A 20,162-nucleotide genomic window follows, 5' to 3' on the forward strand; every position below is an offset into this window, starting at 1 on the left:
TTTAATCCACCAGGCAAAAAAATCATTGCTTAAAATATTCTTTGCATAATCTGTTCATTCCCAATCTGGTCAAAATGTGAGCACAACGTGCTGAATTTGGTGGCCTTTTAGGAGAACCCAAGCACAGGTTGTTGTTTTTTTCCCCACAACTACCAGGCTTCTCATCATAAATTCCCCGTTTTTCCTGCTCAATTTGGAAACGTTAAGTATCCACAGGGTAGTTCCAAGACTAATTTGGCAATTTTGCTCTGGTGTGGTGTCATCACCACCCACTTCCTTCGTTCTGCAACCCAAGAATGACCCAATTCAGGCTATATACTTTTCAAAGAAGCGTGGAATATTTTCGGGGTGGCAGTGGAAATGCTTTTTTTTAAAAAAAAAAGCAAAAAACAAAAAACACTTCTCTGGGTTGCAACGCAAGAGCTGATGCTTTGCGTTGGGGACTTTCTCCATAAGTCAGAAATTTCCTCCATAAACTTTCTTTCTCAAGCTTCCTCTTTTCCGCCATGTATTCAAAATAGATAGGGATTAATATATACATACATTCATTCATTCATACATACACACATACACAAATATCTATATCTGTGTATGTGTGTACATGTATGTATATATGAAGAGAAGAGAAAGGAGAGGAGAGGAGAGAAAGAAGAATAGAATAGAATAGAATAGAATAGAATAGAATAGAATAGAATAGAATAGGAATAGGAATGGAATAAAATAGAGTAGAGTAGAGTAGAGTAGAGTATAGAGTAGAATAGAATAGGAGAGAAGAGAAGAGAAGAGAAGAGAAGAAGAGAAGAGAAGAGAAGAGGAGGGGAGAGAAGGGGAGGGGAGAGAAGGGGAGGGGAGAGAAGAAAATAAAGAATAGGAAAGGAGAACAGAACAGAACAGAACAGAATAGAATAGGAGAGGAGAGGAGAATAGAATAGAATAGAATAGAATAGAATAGAATAGAATAGAATAGAATAGAATAGAATAGAGTAGAGTAGAGTAGAGTAGAGTAGAGTAGAGTAGAGTAGAGTAGAGTAGAATAGAATAGAAATACAATAGGAATAGGAATGGAATAGAGTGAAGTAGAGTAGAGTAGAGTAGAGTAGAGTAGAGTAGAGTAGAGTAGAGTAGGAGACAAGAGAAGAGAAGAGAAGGGGAGAGAAGAGAAGAGAATAAAGAATAGGAGAGAAAGGAGAACAGAACAGGAGAGTAGAGTAGAGTAGAGTAGAGTAGAGTAGAGTAGAGTAGAATAGAATAGAATAGAATAGAATAGAATAGGAGAGGAGAGGAGAGAAGGGGAGGGAGGGGAGAAGAGAATAAAGAATAGGAGAGAAAGGAGAACAGAACAGAACAGGAGAGTAGAGTANGAGGAGGAGGAGGAGGAGGAGGAGGAGGAAGATGACAATGGAAACCTTGGTGCCCTCTGAGCTTGCTGGTTTTCTTGCAGACGTCTCATGCCCCAGCTAGGGAGCGTCATCAGGGCTCAGAGGGAGGGGGTCCAAGAGCAGATCTATACAAAACCCAGGACTGATTTTCATCCTTAATGAGCAGTTAGTCCAGGATTTTATGTCCAGTTGCTTAATTACCGTCTCAAGTGACAATGGACCTTCCTAGGGATACTTACAACCCAGATGTGTTCTATCAGCTGCCCCACACATACACACACACACACGCCATGGTCACATGAGTGCATGGTGAGCCCTCCACAGCCACCACACTTTGTCACCACTTGCACTTTATCCCACAGTCACGTGGTTGTTTCACGCTGGCTTTTGTCCAAAGTGACCCCTGGTGTGCTTAAACAATCGTGGCGTTTGCTTAATAGCCACGGCAACAAAATTGTAAAATTGGGTTGGTCACGGGGGGGGGGCATCCCAATTTATGACTGTCGCGAATTATGATCGTGATGGGGAGGGTCTATTATGGTCGTAAGTCGAGCACTCTTCGTAAAGCAGGGATTCTCAACCTTGACACGTTTAAGACACGAATTTTGACTTTGACGTCCAAGATTTCTCGTAGATTATACCTACGATTAAGTCCTCGACTTAACAACGGTTCATTTAGTGACTGCTCTAAGTTAGAACAGCACTGAAAAAAGTCACTTTTTCGTACGCTTATGACTGTTACAGCATCCCTGTGGTTACGTGATCAAAATTTGGACACTTGATTCGTATTTATGACGGTCGCGATGTTCTGGAGTCACGTGATCCCCTTTTGTGACCTTCTAACAAGCAAAGTCAACAGGGAAGCCCCGATTCACTTAACAACTGTGTGACTGACTTAACAACAGTAGCAAGGAAGTTCGTAAAATGGGACAAAACTCACTTAAGAAATGTCTCACTTAACAACGGATATCCTGGGATCAATTGTGGTTGTAAATTGAGTGCTACCTATTTCTTAATGAATGCAATTTTTCCTCCCCAGTTTTCTAATATTTGCCAACTGCTGCTTCAAACCTCTGCATCCGAGGAGATTATTTTATTTTACAATATTTTACTCGGAAAGGGGGTCCTTTGGAACAGAGAGCAACGCCTGGGGTCCTTTCAGCGGTTCGTGCATGCTCAGGAACTCGTCACAAAGCCTCCTGCTGAATGTGGATCTCACAGCTGTTGCATTCGGATTCGGGAAATTCGTGTTTTTGCCAGACACGCACCGTTGTTCATGTGTCTGAATTGCAGGTCTGGCTCTGGAGGAGGGGGCTGCAAAAAGCCAGGACTGACCGTCCAGGGCCCCCCCCCCGTTATCTTTGCAAGGTCAGGGATGATCGGAAGGAGAGGCTTCCCTTGACCCTTTCCTTCACCCTGGCTCACAGCTGGATCCCAGGAGCAAGACTTTGGAAAGGAAAATCTATCTATATATATATATATCCGAAATTACTTTAAAAATGTGATCCCCGGGTATATCCATGTTCAAAGTCAGTCAATAGACGTGAGCACCAGGGAATAAATAATTTAATAATAATAATTTAGAGATAAAAGTTCTTAAGAATATTAAAAACCTTTAAAATACATAGAAGTCAATAAAAGTGCCTAGCTTTCGTCGGCATCCGCTGACATCTTCAGGGCTTAGAATGCTGGTCAATGGGAAAGTCCCTTTATAGGTTTAATTAGGGCGTGTGCACGACTCTTCGATCTCGTCACTGNGAAGAAGAAGAAGAAGAAGAAGAAGAAGAAGAAGAAGAAGAAGAAGAAGAAGAAGAAGAAGAAGAAGAAGAAGAAGAAGAAGAAGAAGAAGAAGAAGAAGAAGAAGAAGAAGAAGAATCAGGAGGAGGAGGAGGAGGACCAAGGTTGTGGGTCCAGACAAGAGATAAACTCTGATGTTGTCCTATTTTCCTTCTTGCAAACTTCACAGATTCCTCTTTCCAAACTCCAAACTGGGGACCAGCAAGAAGGGAGTGGAGGAAGCCAGTTGGAGGTAGAACAGTTCCAGGCTTCTGCTGTGGGCGCTGGGCAAAGTTCATAATTTTGTGTGGCAAGAATTCCACCGGTGGAATCACGTAACACAGGTAGTCCTCAACTTACTACCACAGTTGAGCCAAAATTTATATTGCTGAACAAGACCGTTGTTAAATGAGTTTCCCCCCCCCCTTTTATGACCTTTCTTGCCATGGTTGTTAAGTGAATCACACACGGTTGGTGAGTGAACCTGGCTTCCCCCATTGACTTTGCTTGTCGGAAGGTCACAAAAGGGGATCACCTGACCCCAGGACACGGCGACTGTCATAAATATGAGTCAGTTGCCAAGCCTCTGGGTTTTGATCACCTGACCACAGGGATGTTGCATCGGTCGTAAGTGTGAAAAACGGTCATAAGTCACTTTTTTTTAGTGCCTTTGTAACTTGGAATGGTCACTAAACGAACTGTTGTGAGTCAAGGAGTACTATAGCAACAACAACACCTCTGAAAAAGGATTTCATTGCTTTATTACATTCAGCAGCCCTGAAGATCAACTTAGCCTGGGAACAAAATGCTATCTAATCTCTCTTTCTCTTACTCTCACTCTATCTATCTTCCTTCCCTTTTCTTTCTTTCTTTCTTTCTTTCTTTCTTTCTTTCTTTCTTTCTTTCTTTCTTTCTTTCTTTTTCTTTTTTCTTTCTTTTCTTTCTTGCTTCCTTCCTTCTTTCCTTCCTCTTTCTCTTTGTTGTTTTTTCTTTCTTTTTCTTTCTTTCTTCCTCTCTCTTTTTCTCCTTTCTTCCTCTTTTCTTTCTCCTTTCTTCATTTCCTTCACTTGGTTTTCCTTCTTTCTTTCTTTCTCTTTTTCTCCTTCCTTCCTCCTCCTTTCTTTCCTTTCTTTCTTCATTTCCTTCACTTGCTTTTCCTTCCTTCCTTCCTTCTTTCCTTCCTTTTCTTTCTTGCTTTCTTCCTTTGTTTCCTTCTTTCTTTTCTTCCTCTTTGTTATTCTTTCTTTCTTTTTCTTTCTTTCTTCCTCTTTTTCTCCTTCCTTCCTTCCTCCTTCCTTCCTTCATTTCCTTCACTTGCTTTTCCTTCCTTCCTTCTTTCTTTCCTTCTTTTTTCTTTCTTTCTCTCTCTCCTTCCTTCCTTCCTCCTTTCTTTCCTTCCTTCCTTCATTTCCGTTACTTGCTTTTCCTTCCTTCCTTCCTTCCTTCCTTCCTTCCTTCCTTCCTTCCTTCCTTCCTTCCTTCCTTCCTTCCTCCCTCCCTCTCTCTCTCTCTCTCCCTCCCTCCCTCCCTCCCCCCCCTCTCTCTCCCTCTCTGTCTCTCTCTCTCCCTCTCTGTCTCTCTCTGTCTCTCTCTGTCTCTGTCTCTGTCTCTGTCTCTGTCTCTGTCTCTGTCTCTGTCTCTCTCTCTCTCTCTCTCTCTCTCTCTCTCTCTCTCTCTCTCTTTCTCTTCCTGGCTAGCCACAACCCAAGCCAGCAGTTCTTTGAGATCACAGCAGAATCTGGCTTGGCAGATAAAAGAAATCGGCACGGGACCTTTTCTATTTCCCCAGTGGTTTTGCAAAATAAGTAATGCAGGTCTGATTAAAATCTGGGCAACTCAGACAAAACTTTCCCCAGGCTGAGAACAGGTGGGGTCGATGTAGCTGAGGGTTTATGTGGTGCATCGAGTAACCTGAGAAAACTGCCTGCTTTGAGCATCTCGCCGGGCTTGTACAGGTCACATTCAGGCAAGGAAGCAAACAGGTAAATGAAATCATCCAGAGTGAAGATTCGGTTTGCCCAAAGAAGGAACCAGATTGAATTAAGAAAACCACAATCTTGAGTCACCTGCAATAGGATAGGATAGGATAGGATAGGATAGGAGAGGATAGGAGAGGAGAGGAGAGGAGAGGAGAGGAGAAGAGAAGAGAAGAGAAGAGAAGAGAAGAGAAGAGAAGAGAAGAGAAGAGAAGATAGAACAGAACAGGAGAGGAGAGGAGAAGAGAAGAGAAGAGAAGAGAAGAGAAGAGAAGAGAAGAGAAGAGAAGAGAAGAGAAGATAGAGCAAAACAAGAGAGGAGAGGAGAATAGAATAGAATAGAATAGAATAGAATAGAATAGAATAGAATAGAATAGAATGGAACGGAACGGAACGGAACAGAATAGAATTCTTTATTGGCCAAGTGTGGTTGGACACACAACAAATTTGTTTCCGGTGCATAAGCTCTCAGTGTCCGTGCAAGTAATAGTGATAATCATGATGATATACAACATGAAAACACATTCATCATAAATCGTGAAATACAACATCATAAATCATAAGATGCAGCACTTAGTGATAGTCATAGAGTTCTAGCTAAGCAAACAACATAAATCATTCTATGGTACTAAACAAAAGCCAATATAAATTGTAAGATATAAGCAGCAAAGTTACAGTCACAAGAAGATAAGGACAGGCAATAGGAAAGATGAGGGGTATCATAGTAATGCAGCTTTACTAAGTATTTTGACAGTGTTGTAGGAATTAGTTGTTAAGCAGAGTGACGGCATGGGGGGGGGGGAACTGTCCTTGTGTCTAGTCATCTGGTGTGTGATGCCCTATAGCAGGGGTCTTCAAACGTGGCCCTTTTATGACTTGTGGACTCCAACTCCCAGAATTCCTCCATCAGGTAGCTGGACTGGGGAGGGGAGGGGAGAGGAGGAGAGAGGGGAGGGGAAGGGAAGGAGAGGGAGGGAGGGAGGGAGAAAGGAAGGAAGGAGATGGAAGAGAAGGAGGGAGGAGAGAGATGGGAGAAGGAAGGAAGGAAGGAAGGAAGGAAGAAAGAAAGAAAGGAAGGAAGGAAGAAAGAAAGAAGATGGGAGGGAAGGAGGGAGGAGGAGAGAGAGAGGAGAGAGAAGGGAGGAAGGAAGGAAGGAAGGAAGGAACAAGGGATGGAGGAGAGAGGAAGGGAAGGAGGAGGGAGGGAGGAGGGAGGGAGGGAGAGGGAGGAGAAGGGAAACATGGACATTCTATAATGTTTTTTATCATTTTGCTGAGAACAGCAATATTACCAGGCCTGTCCAAAAGTTGCTACTCCCGCCCCTTCTTTTTTTATCTAGGTTTGATAGGGTTAGGGTTCCTCATACTGATTCCCAGAACAATGTGGCCTGCCTCACTAACTAATCTGGCTTTTGTTCCATGCTATTTACGATGGTTGCCGCATCCCAGGGTCACGTGATCACCATTTGCGACCATCCCAGCTGGCTTCCGACAAGCAAAATCAATGGGGTTAAGTCAGATTCGCTTACTGTCCATGTAGATTCACTTAACAACTGCATGGACTTGCTTAAAAACCGTGGCCAATGACAGTTAGAAACCACTAGTTGTTATTTCTTTCGCCGGCTCAACTCTCGCTTGCATGGATGTTACATTAAAGCTGTTTCCATTGGCATTTAAAATAATCAATTATTATTCATTATTAATCCTAATGTTGGAAAACCGACATCGTTTTTTCCACCAGCCAATGTCCCTTTAAAGTTTCTGTTATGCTTAGATTGCAGCCGGATTTATTACACTGTAGTTTTAAAAGTTTGTGTATGTTACAGCACTCCGGTTCCCCTCTCCGACTACTACATCTGGAATTAATTTTAGCAAAAAGGGTAGCAAATCGACACATGCGTATTTGCATGAATTATACAGCTTGCGGCCTCCAGGTTTTCCCTTGGCACCCTGATAGGGATGATTTAGCTGGGCGGGGAGGTGGGACTAGCTGACCTTTAAGGTCCCCTCCGATTCAGATATTTTGCTTTTCTAGTCCAGTCCTGGCACCGTGCAAGGAGGGAATTAAGAGGCATTTTGAACAGAAAGAGGCAGTTTTTCTGTTGACACTGAGAACAAGAAGTGACAGGTTGAAATTAAAAGCCAAAAAAGAAAAAAAAGTTTTAAGTGATTCAGAAACGGGATAATCTGCTGGGAATTTTCAAAGCAATACAGTCACCTTTGGGGAATTGTGTTTGCGTGTGTTTGTGTGCGGGTGTATATTCTAACACATAAAAAAAAGAAAGCAGAGAGGATTCCCTGTGTTGGTTGGAAATATATCTATATATTTATATCTATCTATATTTGTATATATATCTACATCTAGCTATCTATAGCTATATACATTTATCTGTTGTGTCTGTCGGTCTGTCTGTCTATCTCTACATATCATCCATCCATCTGTCCATCAATCTGTCTGTCTGTCTGTCTGTCTGTCTGTCTGTCTCTATGCATCATCCGTCTGTGTCTATCTATCTACGTATCATCCGTCAATCTGTCTGTCTGTCTGTCTGTCTGTCTGTCTATCTATCTATCTATCTATCTATCTATCTATCTATCTATCTATCTATCTATCTATCTATCTATCTATCTATCTACTTACCTACCTACCTACTTACCATCCATCAATCTGTCTATCTGTCTGTCTATTTGTCTATCTCTACATATCATCCATCCATCTGTCCGTCAATCTGTTTATCTGACTGTCTGTCTGTCCGTCCGTCCGTCCGTCCGTCCGTCCGTCCGTCCATCCATCCATCCATCCATCTATCTCTATGTATCATCCGTCTGTGTCTATCTATCTACGTATCATCCGTCAATCTGTTTATCTGTCTGTCTCTGTCTGTCTGTCTACCTACCTACCTATCATCCATCCATCAATCTGTCTATCTATCTGTCTGTCTATCTCTACATATCATCCATCCATCTGTCCGTCAATCTGTTTATCTGACTGTCTGTCCGTCCGTCCGTCCGTCCGTCCATCCGTCCGTCCATCCATCCATCCATCCATCCATCCATCCATCCATCCATCCATCCATCCATCCATCTATCTCTATGTATCATCCGTCTGTGTCTATCTATCTACGTATCATCCGTCAATCTGTTTATCTGTCTGTCTCTGTCTGTCTGTCTACCTACCTACCTATCATCCATCCATCAATCTGTCTATCTATCTGTCTGTCTGTCTATCTCTACATATCATCCATCCATCTGTCCGTCAATCTATCTGTCTATCTGTCCGTCCGTCCGTCCGTCCGTCCATCCATCCATCCATCCATCCATCCATCCATCCATCCATCCATCCATCCATCTATCTATCTATCTATCTATCTATCTATCTATCTATCTATCTATCATCCATCCATCCATCCATCCATCCATCCATCAGTTTATCTATCTGTCTGTCTGTCTGTCTGTCTATCTGTCTGTCTATCTCTATATATCATCCGTCCATCCATCCATCCATCCATCCATATCTATCTATCTATCTATCTATCTATCTATCTATCTATCTATCTATCTATCTATCTATCTATCTATCTATCTATCTATCTATCTATCTATCTATCTATCTCTATCTAATTCTCTTTCTCTCTCTCTAGTCCTCAATTTATAATCTTTCATTTAGTGACTATTCAAAGGTACAAGGACACTGAAAAAAATGAATTATGACCATTGTAGCATCCTCATAGTCATGTGATCAAGATTCAGATGCTTGGCAGTGTCCCTGGGTCACGTGATCCCCTTCTGCAACCTTCTGACAAGCAAGTCAATGGGAGAAGCCAGATTCACTTAACAACCGTATTACCAACTTAATAACTGCAGGGATTCACTTAACAACTGTGGCAAAGAAGGTTATAAGCTTATCTGTCCCACATAACAACAGAAAATTTGGGCTCATTTTTGGCTGTGCGTCAAGTTTTTAAGAAGAGACTGGACAGCCATTTGTCTGAAATGGTATAGGGTTTCCTGCCTGAGCAGGGGGTTGGACTAGATGACCTCCAAGGTCCCTTCCAACTTTGCTACTACTATTATTATTATTAGTTACATATACAGTATTTGAAATATATTTCAAACCAGTAAATGGAATAGTGAATGTGATATACCTACATATATATATATTATATACAAAAATATGTGTGTTTAGGTATATGTAAATATATATGTAAATATACCTATATGCATAAAAATATGTAAATAGAAAATATAAATATATGTATATGTATATGGACATTTTTATTTATATATACAAAAAAAGCAAAAATGTCAAATTTGGGGCCACACTGCCCTCTACTGGCTGTCTCTTAATATTGCAAAACCAAGGTAGACTTGCAATTCAGGTGTGAATATGTGAATATTTCTGTCTCTTATTGAGCAACCAGAAGATTCATTGTCTTTACACATAGTCCTCGACTTATGACCACAATTGATCACAAAATTTCTGCTGTTAAGTGAGGCAGTTGTTAAGTGAGTTTTGCCCCATTTTGTGGCCTTTCTTGCCATACCTATTAAGTGAAACATTGTAGTTGTTAAGTTTGTCACATTGTTTTTAATCCACGCATGCTGGCTGGGGAATTCTGGGAGATGGTCCATGCATGCTGGGGAATTCTGGGAGATGAAGTCCATACATGCATGCATGCTTGCTGGGGAATTCTGGGAGATGAAGTCCATACATGCATGCATGCTTGCTGGGGAATTCTGGGAGATGAAGTCCATGCATGCTGGGGAATTCTGGGAGATGAAGTCCATGCATGCTGGGGAATTCTGGGAGATGAAGTCCATGCATGCTTGCTGGGGAATTCTGGGAGATGAAGTCCATGAATGCTGGGGAATTCTGGGAGATGAAGTCCATGCATGCTGGGGAATTCTGGGAGATGAAGTCCATGCATGCATGCATGCTGGGGAATTCTGGGAGATGAAGTCCATGCATGCATGCATGCTGGGGAATTCTGGGAGATGAAGTCATGCATGCATGCATGCTGGGGAATTCTGGGAGTAGCATTGCTGACGGGGATTCTGGGAGATAAAGTCCATGCATGCATGCATGCTGGGGAATTCTGGGAGATGAAGTCATGCATGCATGCATGCTGGGGAATTCTGGGAGATGAAGTCATGCATGCATGCATGCTGGGGAATTCTGGGAGTAGCATTGCTGACGGGGATTCTGGGAGATAAAGTCCATGCATGCATGCATGCATGCTGGGGAATTCTGGGAGATGAAGTCATGCATGCATGCATGCTGGGGAATTCTGGGAGTAGCATTGCTGACAGGGATTCTGGGAGATAAAGTCCATGCATGCATGCATGCATGCTGGGGAATTCTGGGAGATATAGTCAATGCATGCATGCATGCTGGGGAATTCTGGGAGATGAAGTCATGCAAGCATGCATGCTGGGGAATTCTGGGAGTAGCATTGCTGACGGGGATTCTGGGAGATAAAGTCCATGCATGCATGCATGCTGGGCAATTCTGGGAGATAAAGTCCATGCATGCATGTTGGCTGGGGAATTCTGGGAGATGAAGTCCATGCATGCTGGCTGGGGAATTCTGGGACTTAAATTCAATGGTGCTGGCTGGGGCATTCTGGGACTTGAGGTCCAGCTTTCTTCAAGTGGCCACGGCTGAGAGACGCTGCTCTATCACATCCGTTCCCTTGCGTGCAGCCTCCATCTGTGTATCCAGGACATCCCAGCCTTGCAGAGACTCTGAATTTGCACTTCGCACGCTCACAGGGGCCACCTTTGACTCCCCTCCCTGGGGTTTGGGCGTCTCCTTTCCCACTCCGTCCATGCCGGGCGTTTCCTCCAGGGCAGGAGAGAGGCTGGGAAAAGAACGGGCATGGCTTCCCTTTCAGATGTTCGGTGCTCCGGGGTCACTGAGGTGAGGCTGGGTCACACACCATGAGGACTAGATGCTTGAAAACAGGCCCCCGAGAGGAAAGGAGAAAAGGAACCCTGCAACCTGCAACAGTTCGAATGTCTGACATAACTGGGATTTTTCAGGAGTCACGCAAAGACCTTTTTCTAAATTTCGACTCGTCCCGTCTCTCCAGCTGCTCCAAAACTCACCTGGCGTGGCTGATGCCTTTTAATATAATTTTGCCATTTAAAGGCTTCGCAAGTGATTGATGATTTCGTTTGTGCCAAACGAAGTTCTCCTGAGAGGCTTCGTTAGGTCCACATTTGCACCCTGGACTGTTTTCATCCGAATTCCCAAGTTTCCAGGGAAAGGAGACGCCTGGCACACCGTGCGAATCCAATTTGGTGCGTTTTGAGATTCGGGATATCTCATAAATGTGAAAAATAAGTCCCTCTGGTGTCTCCCTTACCAATTCTTTGAGACATTCAGCGCTTCATCTAGCAATTTTATTTATTTATTTTTTTAAAAAAAAATCTCAGACAGCACTCCAGACTTGTTTTACATCTAGTCCTCAATTTACAACAGTTCATTTAATGACCATTTGGAGTTAACAATGAAAAAAGTGATTTATGACCGGGGTTGTTTTTTTTTTACACTTATGACCGTTGCAACATCCCCATGGTCATGTGATCAAAATTCAGATGCTGTCCTGGGGGGGGGGTTGTGTCACATGATCCCCTTTTGCAACCTGATGGGGGAAGCCAGATTCACTTAACAACCAATTTAACAACTGCAGAGATTCACTTAACAACCGTGGCAGGAAAGATCGTAAAATGAGGCAGAACTCAGTTAGCCAATGTCTCACCTAGCAACGGAGATTCTGGGCTCCACTGCGGTCGTAAATCGAGGACTAGCTGTGGAAGAGGAAATATCTAGAAAAATCTCATATTTTTTTATGGAGATAAATGAGATCTAAATGGTGTTTGGTGTTTTTGTTTTTTTTTACTTTGGCAACTTGGAAGATGTGTGGACTTTAACTCCCAAAAATGGTTGGCTGGGGGATTCTGGGAGTTGAAGTCCACTCATCTTCCAAGTTGCCAAAATTGAGAAACTATGTGTTTTACAGCTTATTTATCTCTACAGAAACTGTGGGGGTTTCCCCCCCCCCCCTTCTGTCAAGTCAATGAAGGGCCAGTTATGAAACTCAGCAGATTCTTATTGCAAGAAGCTGTTAAGATTTTTAGATTTGTCTCTGGGAAGAGAAATCACAGTTGTAGTAAATGAGAAGAAAAATAAAGAGTTATGTCAGTTGTATGGCTCTGGCATTTGTTGCCCAATAGGCTGCAGTCAAAAATTGGATGGGGAGGAGGGTCTTGCAAGGAATTGACGCAACCCAGCTGTCTTGGCTCAGCGCAAAAAAGATGCAAACCAGCCAGAATTGGGGAAACAGACCACCATCTAACTTAGAATAAACATGAGTTAGGCGAACCATGTCAAAGATTTGCCTCATTCTTTGGAAAAGGATGTGGAGTACAGGTAGTTCTCATCTTATGTCCACAATTGAGCCCGACGTTTCCGTTGCTAAGTGAGACACTTCTTAAAGTGAGTTACCCCCCATGTTATGACCTTTGTTGACATGGCTCTTAAGTGAATCACTACAGCTGTTAAGTTGGCGACATTGACTTTGCTTGTGGGAAGGTCACAAAAGGGGATCAGGTGACCCCGGGACGCTGTGACTGTCGTAAATACGAGCCCAGCGTCCGAATTTGGATCACGTGACCACGAGGATGCCACAATGCTTCTGTGAAAAACGGCCATCCGTCCCTTTTTTCAGCGCCGTTGTAACTTTGAACGGTCACTAAGTGGTGGAGGAGGCCGTAGCTAGCAGCTAAGCTCAGAAAACACCCGAGGACGCTTCTTTTCCACCTTGGGCATAAATATTCTCCTTTAAAAAAAAAAGAGAAATAAGTTTTCAGACTACCTGAAAATTACATGAGACCTGGGTGAGGATGGCAAATCCTTTTTTTACAAGGGGTCAAGGACATCTGCTAACCCAGCGGGAGAGTGTGTGAAAAGACACCACTTGCGGTTTTAAGTTAGTCATTCGTTTTATTTATCAAGAAAAAAGAACACGTTGCAGCCAAGTCAGTTAACAAGAGTATCTACAATCAGATTTGGGAAACACAGCTGGATGTCACTGAGCTGCCCTCCCACCTAAATTTCCAAGGCGATGTGTGTGTGTGTGCGCGCGCGCGTGTGTGTGAGAGAGAAATATTGTGATAGGTGAGCTAATTCCAGGTTTTCCTATGGAACTAGTTCGGTTTTTATCCCCCTTGCACGTCCCAACTCTGCATAAATAGTGTCCAATAAATTAAAGCATTCAGTTTTTTTTAAAAAAACATAAATAACTCCAGACACAATCGTGATTAAAAACAAAACAAAACTGGCAGAATTAAAAAGACAGAAAGTAAACAGTATATATACATATTTTAAAAAGTGCAAAAAATTTCCCTTTGCATACAATCCTTAAGTTTTCTGGAACAGGATGAGCAAAAGAGGAGCGAATTGGCAAGTGATTGATTAAGGAAGACCGAATCAGATCAATGACATTTAAGCTAATCGGAACTACAGGGAGGCCTCGACTTAAAGCCCAAAAACTGAGTCCAAAATTTCTGCAGCTAAGCAAGGGCGGTTGTTGGGTGAACCTTGTCCCATTTTACGACCTTCCTTGCCACCGCCGTTAAGTGAATCGGTGCAGTTGTTAGGTTAGGAGCACGGCTGTTAAGTGAATCTGACTTCCCCGTTGACATTAGTTGCAAAAGAGGAGCACGTGACCCCCGCGACACTGTGACACCGTCATAAATGAGTCAGTTGCCAAGAGTCTGAATTTGGATCACATGACCACGGGGATGCTGAAACGGTCGTGTGAAAAACGGCCGTAGGTCACTTTTTTCAGTGCTGTTGTAAATTCAAACGGTCACTAAACGAACGGTCGTAAGTCGAGGACTTCCTGTAATCTGCCCCGGTGATTTCTGGGGATGGATTTTTAGCACAATTGAGTTTGAATGTTAATTCGCATGAAAAGGGGACGGGTCTTTGCAACCCCACCCACCCAGTCCCCAGCTGTGAAACAAGAGACCAAGATTTTGCATGTAAAAATCTAATCAACCGAGAGTTTGAGAAATGTAATTTAAAGATTAAGAAATTCACATTATTGTTTTGCTTTCACTGACCGCAAAAAAAACCACACACAAAAAAAACCCCCTGCCTGTAGCTGCTGCTGCGGTTTTAGTGTGACCTTAATCTCCCCCCCCTCCGAAAATAATTAACAGCTCACCATTAGCAAAAAAAAAATAAATTGGAATATAATGTGTAGTAAACAAATTCACCTTAAGCGGCAACTATTTCTTTTCTCTTGATGGATAAAAAGGAAGCGGGGTTTCAGAAAAGGCAGAGTTTGCACAGCTGAACGTTGTGACAGTGGTAAAGCTTCGTAACCAATCCTCAGACTTACGACCATTGGCGTCCTGCAATTACATGATTGTCAGTGTGTGATTAGCAACCGGCCTGCGGCAAGCGCCACTAATAGAGAAAGTGGAAGAAAGATTGTTGTGATTTTGCGATGTTTCGTTTAACGACGGAAAGGGAAGGGAGGTCGTCAGCCCGTCACGTGGTTTTCTGCTGAGTGACCAAAGTGATGGAGTAGATGGCGGCCGTTAAGCAAGGACGACCCGAAGGAATGCCACACGTAACACAACTGGGAAGAAATCGCTAGGTCAGGCTGCCCTGATCCAGAGGTGACGATTGCGCTACCCATAATTCTAAGCAGCGATCGCCTGACTGGGGAATTCTGGGAGATGAAAGCTGGGCTCAGCCAATGGCAGTTGGAAACCCAGCATTACCTTCCTTTTAACCATGATCTGGATTTTCTGCAGGCCAGACTTGGTAGAGTGCGGACAGCCTTCAACTTACAGCTACGAGCATTTTCGTTGCTAAGCGAGTCGCACCCAATTTAACCACCTTTTTGCCACAGTTGTTAACTGAAGCACTGGTATTAAGTGGTCAGTAAGCGAATCCAGTCCCCCCCCCACTGTCATTGTTCATCAGAAGCCAGCAGGGAAAGTTGCAAATGGTAATCACGAGATCCCGGGATCCTGCAGCCATCGTACACACATGCTGGTTGCCCGAATTCAAATCAAGGAAGCGTGGGGATGCTGCGATGGTCGTAAGTGCGAGGACTAGCTGTATGTCGCTTTTTTTTCACTGCCGTTGTAACTTAAACAGCCGCTAAACAAATGGTTGTGTGTTGAAAACTACCTGTGTGTCCAACAGGGACTTTTAAGATGGATGGATTTCAAATCCCAGAATTCCAAGGTAACATGGCTGGCTGGGGGATTCTGGGAACTGGAGTCCTCCCATCTTAAAGCAGACTGACTAGGGGATTCTGGGAGCTGGAGTCCATCCATCTTTATTTGACTGAGCTGGAGAAACAGCAGAGGGTCTTATCAAAATAAAGCTAAATTTTTGTCTGCATTAAAACCAGCGCGTCTCACCAGCCAACAGAAAATTGCAGCGTTCCCATCCATGGTGTTAAAATAGCACTGAAAAATTCTCCATCCCTAATTTCTTTCTCTTGTTCTGCGTTAATATCGCCTTCAGGAATGGCTACGGTACAGTATTTATTTTTTTTTATTTTTCTTCCCAGAGATGACAAAAGTCTGTAAAATGCATTCGATTATAGATAGATGCCAACACTACAGGACTAATATTAGCAGTCGTTCCCTTTTGTGTTATATTCAATAGTTATAAAGTGCTCAGAGCTATCTAAGGGGTTGTTCAAAAACAGTGAGAGTCCCCCATTTTTCCTCTGTTGAGGAAAAAAAAAAATAGGAATAAGACTTTTTTTTCCCCCCAGGTTCCTAGCAAATCACGTCCTTTAGGTCAACAGGCTTAGATTTGGTCACTAACTTAAAGATTTATTTTTTTAAAATAAATAAATAAATAAAATATTCATGCTGATAAGTTGGCAAGATGCAGGCAGCCTTTCCATGCCTGACATCATTTCAGATGGCTAAATGGTTCCTCCTCCAGGTTTAGGGGCCAGGTTTAAGCCTACATAAGAGCCAAACAAACAAACAAACCACAGTCTTAAAAGAAGTCAGACTGGAAGCATAGATTTTTGAGCAGATGGGTGTCTTCCTAAAATGCATGCCTGTCTGTATATTCACGTCAGCACGACGGCTTCTTGAGGGGGAATCTCGTAGAGCGAAGGCCACCTTTTTTTTAAAAAAGAAAAAAGAAAAATTGGGACATAAAACATAGAATCCTAGGGCTTGGAGGGACCTCGGAAGGTGTTCTAGTCCAACTTTCTGCTCAAGGTAGGAGATCTTACACCAGGGGTAGTCAACCTTGGCTCTTTTATGACTGGTGGACTTCAACTCCCAGAATTCCTGAGCCAGCCATGCTGAGGGGAAAGGGAGAGGTTTCCAAGCTGAGCCATTGTGGCTCAGGAATTCTGGGAGTTGAAGTCCACGAGTCATAAAAGAGCCAAGGTTGACTACCCCTGTCTTAACACTATCCCGGTCTGTTTTTGAAAACCTCCAGAGATGGCGAACCCACAACCCCAGGAGGCAAAGTCGTTCCCTGAAGACGCAAAGACGTGGCCAGGGGAAGCCACGAAGGGAACTGGTGGTCCAACAGGTGATTTAAATGACAATTTTTGCAGATCACGTTGTCACGTTTCCATGCATTGCTTGAGATTCTCTCTACCGCATGGATCAATTTCTGGGTGCCGACGTGGCGAAGAACCCCAGGAGGTCAGCTGGAGAACTTCGTTTGCAACTCAAGAACTTCGGTTCCTTTGCGACTTAAACCGGACATCCCCTTCGTTTAATAACACCCCAATCGGGGGCGGCTTCCTCTTTTGCGAGTTTTTGTGGGTTGTTTTTTTTTTTGCTTGGTCAACCCATCTGACACCGGCCAAGCTAAAGGACACCTCCAGGAGTTGGCCCCACAGGACGAAGGGGGACCGCCTGTGTTCCCAGCTGCCAAAATCCCCTCGCCGGAGGGGGTGGGGGGGTCCCTAGGTGAGTTTCCGGATTCTGCGGTTCTGCCGGTCGATGCTCATGTTGGCCTGATCCACGGAGGACGTAATGGCATCCAGGCTCTCGTCCTGCCGCTCCAGCTCCGTTTCGGTTTCCAGGGCCAAACACTTGAGCCTCCGAAGGATCTGGCCAAGAGAAGAGGTTGCAACTGCGGTCAAGGGAAGAAGCACCGGCCTCCCTCCTCGCCTGACTTGCTATCGGGGGACGTGGCCTGGAGGGATCTTGTATGGCACACAGGTTAGTCCTCGGCGTACGACCACTATGTGGACGGGGGAGGGGGGTGTATGGTCGTAAGTAGAGGCACCCGTGTAACCAGACTCAGGAGCACAAGGAGGAGCAAGAGAAAATCAAATTGGCTCCTAAAAGGGAGATGGGGAAGCTCATCCAAGGCCTCCTTTTCCGAGAACAGTGGCAAGCCTGGAGCACCTGGGGCTTTTGCTCAGAGGGTTCAGCGGCTTCCCCAATTTCAGCCCAGCCCTGGAGAGTTGGGAGAGGCTTGGAAGCAGAACTGGGAAGGAAGGGCAAGACTGAGGGTGCAATGGGAGGAGGAGGAGGAGGAGAAGGAGGAGAAGAAAGGAAGGAAGGAAGGAAGGGAGGGAGGGAGGGAGGGAGGGAGGGAGGGAGGGAGGAGGAGGACGAAGAAAATGATTGTGGGGTCTTTGATGCTCTCTGAGCTTGGGTGGTTTTCTTGCAGATGCTTCATGACCCAACTAGAGAACAGCATGAGTGCTAGGAGGGAGTGGGGTTTGCAGGGAGGAGGAGGAGGAGGAGGAGGAGGAGGAGGACAACGACGACAACGACAGCAACAATGACTGTGGGGTCCCTGGTGCTCTCTGAGTTTGGTGGTTTCTTTGCAGATGTTTCATGACCCAACTAGGTAACATCATCAGTGTTAGTAGCCAACTAGAGAGCACCAAAGACCCCTCATTTCAACCCTGAGCTACAAATATTCTCCTTTAGAGAAAAGAAGGAAGGGGGGGGGGAGAAGGAGGAGTAGAAGGAGAAGATAGACATTGAGAAAGAGGAGGAAGAGAAAGAGGAGGAAGATGAGACAGACCAGAAAGAAAAGGAGAGGCAGGGAGATGAGGATAGAAAAAAAAAGGAGAAGGAGAATGAAGAGAAGGGAGAAGACAGACATGAAGAAAGAGGAGGAGAAGGAGGAGGAAATAAGAAAGAAGAATAAGGAAGGAAGGAAAGGAAGACAAGGAGAGAGAAGGAAGGAAGGAAGGAAGGAAGGAAGGAAGGAAGGAAGGAAGGAAGGAAAGGAAGACAAGGAGAGAGAAGGAAGGAAGGAAGGAAGGAAGGAAGGAAGGAAGGAAGGAAGGAAGGAAGATGGAGATCAAGAGAAAAGAAAGAGAATGAAAGAAAAGGAGAAGGAGAAGAGAAGGACATGTAGAAAGAGGAGGACGAGGTGGAGTGTGTGTGTGTGTGAGAAAGAGAGAGCGGGGATAGATGGATAAATAGAGAGATGGATAAATAGAGAGATGGATGGATGGATGGATGGATGGATAAAACAGAGAGGAGGGGGATGCAGACTCTGGGCTGGACCTCTTTGCTTTCCACCTGCCAGCTCCAGCCCACCCAGTTTCAGACCAACTGGCCCAGTATGGCCTGGCTCACGGCAACTGCCCTCCCCAAGTCTAGACTTTCAGAGAACAGGCTGGGGGTTCAGAATAACTGACCCTGTTCAGAGAACTGAACAGGGCCGAACGAAGAGGGGGGGGGGGAGGAGAAAGCAACAACCTAAAAGCTTGAGGTCCGCCCCCCCAGCCCCCCCACCGGCCTCTCCTTCCTGCAGCTGGGACGAGAGCAGGACAGGAGAAATCGGAGCCGGCGGAAGGTCTCTCCTGCCAAACCCCACCGAGGCCTCTCCCACCACAGACTTTATAAACTAATATTATCCTGTCTCCTCCCATCTTCGCTGACATGACGTCCAACCCTGTGGAGCCGGCAGACGGGAGAAAACATCACGAAAGCCCTCTCTCTACAGGGAAGCTAACGGGACCCACATCCCCCCCCCTCAGCCCGATAGATTACGGAGCTCCGGGTGGATCCCAGATCCCGAGAGGGAGGGATTTCCAGATCTCTCAAGGAAGTCTTCAGGATGGCTTTATCGTAAAACCGGCCTCCGGAGCCCCCGGGGCTCTACCAGGACCCCGGAGGAAGGGGGAAGGCATGCTTTAGGGCATGAAGCCAATGTTTTTCTGCCCGACACACATCCCTCTGAAGAAGGTCCCGAGTTCAGGTGGCGCACACTTTTTTTGTGGTTAGGATCTCGGCCCACCCAATGCCAGGAGTATCCCTCAACCTGTCGCTCTTTCGGATGGAGTTGAATATAATTTAAATTCTGTGGAGTCTTTGGAGTTCTCTCAGCCTGGCAGGAGATGTTCTTGCAGACGTTTCATGATCCAACTAGGGAATATCATCAGTACTAGAAGGGAGGGGTGTTATTAACACTTCTAGCACCTATTATATTACCTAGTTGAATCATAAAATATCTGCAAGAAAACAATAAGTTCAGAGACCACTGCCACCACCTCCTCCTCTTCCTCCTCTCCACAAACCCCACTCTTTTCTAGCACTGATGATGTTCCCTAGTTGGGTCATGAAACGTCTGCAAGGAAAACCACCCAGCTCAGAGAGCACCAAGGACCTCACAGTCCTTTTCCTCCTCCTCTTCCTCCCTCTCCTCCTCCTCCTCCTCCTCCTCCCTCTCCTCCTCCTCCTCCCCCTCCTCCTCCCTTCCAGCACTGATGATGTTCCCTAGTTGGGTCATGAAACGTCTGCAAGGAAAGCAACAAGTTCAGAGACCAACAAGGACCCAACAGTCCTCCTCCCCCTCTTCAGAATCCCCTTCCCTTCCAACACTGATGATGTTCCCTAGTTGGTTCATGAGATGCCTGCAAGGAAACCACCCAGCTCAGAGAACACCAAGGACCACCACAGGTCAACCCTGAGCTATAAATATTCTCTTCTATCAGTAACACAGTTCTTTCTCCTAAGTACACATCTGAATGCCTTGGGTGAA

At 44.8% G+C, this 20,162-nt stretch overlaps 1 protein-coding gene across 1 annotated transcript in view; it reads right to left on the minus strand.

Annotated features, from left to right (window-relative positions):
* Positions 1 to 17,112: 17,112 nt before the first annotated feature.
* The window catches only part of SNAP47 (synaptosome associated protein 47), a 13,249-nt gene continuing 10,199 nt past the window's right edge, over positions 17,113 to 20,162 (minus strand). The window contains exon 3 of the mRNA XM_015814283.2: positions 17,113 to 17,259. Within this exon, the coding sequence (XP_015669769.1) occupies positions 17,113 to 17,259 (147 nt within the window). The remainder of the gene's footprint in view (positions 17,260 to 20,162) is intronic.

This window comes from Protobothrops mucrosquamatus, unplaced genomic scaffold (genome assembly GCF_001527695.2).
Source record: "Protobothrops mucrosquamatus isolate PMUCROS unplaced genomic scaffold, P.Mucros_1.0 scaffold235, whole genome shotgun sequence".
NCBI classification, from domain to species: domain Eukaryota; kingdom Metazoa; phylum Chordata; class Lepidosauria; order Squamata; family Viperidae; genus Protobothrops; species Protobothrops mucrosquamatus.